At 39.0% G+C, this 3,082-nt stretch overlaps 1 protein-coding gene across 1 annotated transcript; it reads right to left on the reverse strand.

Moving 5' to 3' along the window:
• Positions 1–1,161: 1,161 nt before the first annotated feature.
• Positions 1,162–2,918, reverse strand: LOC309707410 (G-protein coupled receptor 84-like; the record flags this gene model as incomplete). The annotated part of the gene is made up of 2 exons (XM_082534716.1): positions 2,899–2,918; positions 1,162–2,366 (listed from the first exon to the last, which is right to left on the reverse strand). The coding sequence occupies exon 2, from the start codon at positions 2,356–2,358 to the stop codon at positions 1,162–1,164; it is 1,197 nt and encodes a 398-aa protein (XP_082390842.1). The 5' UTR covers positions 2,359–2,366; positions 2,899–2,918.
• Between the last annotated feature and the right edge of the window lie 164 nt (positions 2,919–3,082).

The raw sequence follows: 3,082 nt of genomic DNA on the forward strand, positions 1-3,082 counted from the left end.
ATGTACTGATTGCAACAAATAAACTTTTACTTATTAAATGAGGCCTAATTTTCGGAAAGAACGTTGACTCTTCGTAGCTCATGCACTCAGTCTCTTGATTACATTCACGTCTTTGAAAAATGCATTTTAATTTTACTTTAAGAAATATGCAAAACATTAATGAATATAACTTTAGTTAAAAATGCACTTTTAGAGCTGTTATTAATTAAACAGTTAACACACTTTCCAGTTTCCTTCAGCCTTCTTTTCATGATATTTCTTTGGAAAATAGTAGACAATAGGTTAATGTCAATGTAATAAATTACCAAAGTGGATCCTAATTTGCTCTCTATCACTTCTTTATAGTCTCTTCTACTCATTTCTCCTTCAGTTCTTTCTTCTCCAAATAAGTTACGCACTCATCACACTTGTGCACTGTTTATAACCGTGGCACTAATAACTTAAGTGTCATTTACACAACGCTTTGTAATTATGTTGAGAAATATACATTTTAAACATAAGGTCAACAAAAGTTAATCTGTGTGAGTGTCATGGGATTCACGTGGCCCCTCAGCTACATGACCTTGAATGGGGCCCTTTAGCTAAATATAGCTGTCCAATTGGAATTACCCAACTTAAAATTGTCACACCATTGACAGACATTTCTTAATTTGTTATTTTATTTTTACAAATAATATTACATTTCCAAATTTTTAGAATTATATGTATAGAAAGAAACTATTATCTTTTACTGGAATAATTCTCTGCCTGTTATTATAACAGACAGAGCTATTGAACTATGGCTGAGACAATCACACAACGGGGCGATTGTGAGATTTGGTACAAAGTTTTTAACAATTCAAAATGAAGTCAAGTCCATTTAGAGCAAATTGTTCATTTAAATTTTCAACATTTTATGGCATTTACAATGAGGAAAATTTGAACTACACATATTTTTGTCCTGCAAGACAGTGAAAATACCCCGTCAAAAACCTTATGTCCGGAATAGAAACAAGATTTCAAAAAAATGCTGTCACCTCCCTAAAATAAAGTTTTAAAAAGTTTTTCCCACCCTGAAGAGAAATTGATGTTGATATTTTTGCTGTTTTGAAATTCTTCCATTGATTTCAGCTCAACATTATTAGCACGTCTCCCATCTTATAATGTCTGCTTTAAGTTTTATCAACGCTGATCTGTGTGACGGATACACAGGTGGGTGAAAGGTTCAGCAGCCTTGGTGAGCAGCATGTGATAGGCCTGTCGAAACCTGCGATTCATGACAGCATAGAGCACGGGGTTGATGCAGCTGTTGAGCCAGGTGAGGTTGGAAAAGAACATGTATAGTACCTGAGGGGCATGGTTCTGTTTGTCGGCTGTGTTCAGCAGCACAAAGGGGACATAGCAGAACACAAAGCACAGAAAAACAGTTAAGCACATCCGTGTTATGTGCTTAATTTCCTTTTCATCCACTGCAATTGTCGAGTGTGATGCCAGCATTGCATTTGTGGGAGTAGGTGGTGCAAGGTCAGCTTCAGATGTGGGCTCAGTTTTTAAGGTCTTAAGTGAACTTTGAGCAGACTGGCAGGACTTTTCACCAGCTGCCTCTATACCCTGAGCAAGTTCTGCCTGGCCGTACGTGTTTGTTATGACAGAATTTACACTACTATCGTCAGTCTCTTGAGCTGGTGTTGGTTTCCTCCTGGATGACTGTTGGCTGAACCTGTAACGGAGCAGCGCTTGTGATGCAACCAGAACATGTTTGTAAATGAGCAGGTAGAATGCACCAACACAGCTCAGGCCAACAAGAAAGCTGAAAACTAGCAAGATGGTGGTGTAAGGACGACCCCGGGTACGATGGAAGCTGCATGTGCACACCTGTGGCACAAACACATAGACAGACCAGAGTGGACCAAAGCTGACCAGGCCGAGTGCCCACGCAAAGATGATGAGTAAAGTAAGACCGTGGTTAGAAAAAACACGGTCAAACACAGCTCTCTTTGCGACCAGGAGATATCTGCCCACTGCTACCAGGCAGAGGGTAATGATGGAGACAGAGTTGGAGAGGAAGAGGAGCAGGCCAAAGACTCTGCACCACAGCTCACTGCTGCGCCACCTGAGGTGTAGATAGGAGTCGACGGAGATGGGCTGCAGGATGGTGCAGTACAAGAGATCAGATGCAGCCAAGTTGACAATGAGCACGTTGAAGCGAGTCCTCAGACGTGGGTCAAAGGCAAAAGCCAGAACAGTCATCAGGTTCCCGACCGTACCCGTGATGGTTACAGCACATCCCAACAGCACAGCAAAGTACCGGTAGATTTCAACAGAAGGACTGTGGCAGGAGAGAAAGTCCTCGGTGTGGTTTGTTTGATTCCTCAGCATTTTGTCAACTAATATAAACAGAAGATAGGAATCAGAATATAAGTAAACAAAATCCTGTTGCCTGCCCTCACCTCAAAGATTTTCAATGTCAGCTAATCCTTGAGGTTTCAGGCAGTGCAGTGAAGTGAACAAATGTAATCATTTGGTTTTTGATGGTTAGTAAAGAAAAATAATTATGAACAATTGTAAACAAAACAGTTCAACTATCTGCAGTGAAACTGTTCTCAACTAAAACAAAACTTCTGTTTTTGCCAGAGGAAATGACTAGTTACCAGCTTATTCAGGAACAGATGGTTAAATATTGTAATAATACTTTATTTATTATTATTATTAATAATAGGCTATTAAAAGAATATCTCCCTCAACAAAATGCGGTAACAAAATAGACAAAACCAACAATCAGCGTTTACTTTTATTTTAACTTAACAGAAAGTTGATAAACTAATTGAGGTTTAGTTTCATAAGAACTCTAACCTAGGTGATATTTTCAAAATTCAGACTTTCAAACATTTCTAATGAAAAGCGTTTAAATTTTCTCACCGTGAAGTTGATGATGTCCACCTTTCTTTTCATATGATGATTGGGGTTGGGGGTGGGGGGTGTTATTCTCTTTAGTTTTCTTGCCTTCTCATAGTGAGATTTCCTGTTTATGTGCTGCAGGACACTTAAAATAACTGGAAAACAAAACACCAGTCACCACTCGTTACAACCATGAATTCAGTTT

This window comes from Aulonocara stuartgranti, assembly GCF_965226115.1.
Source record: "Aulonocara stuartgranti genome assembly, chromosome: 5".
NCBI lineage: Eukaryota > Metazoa > Chordata > Actinopteri > Cichliformes > Cichlidae > Aulonocara > Aulonocara stuartgranti.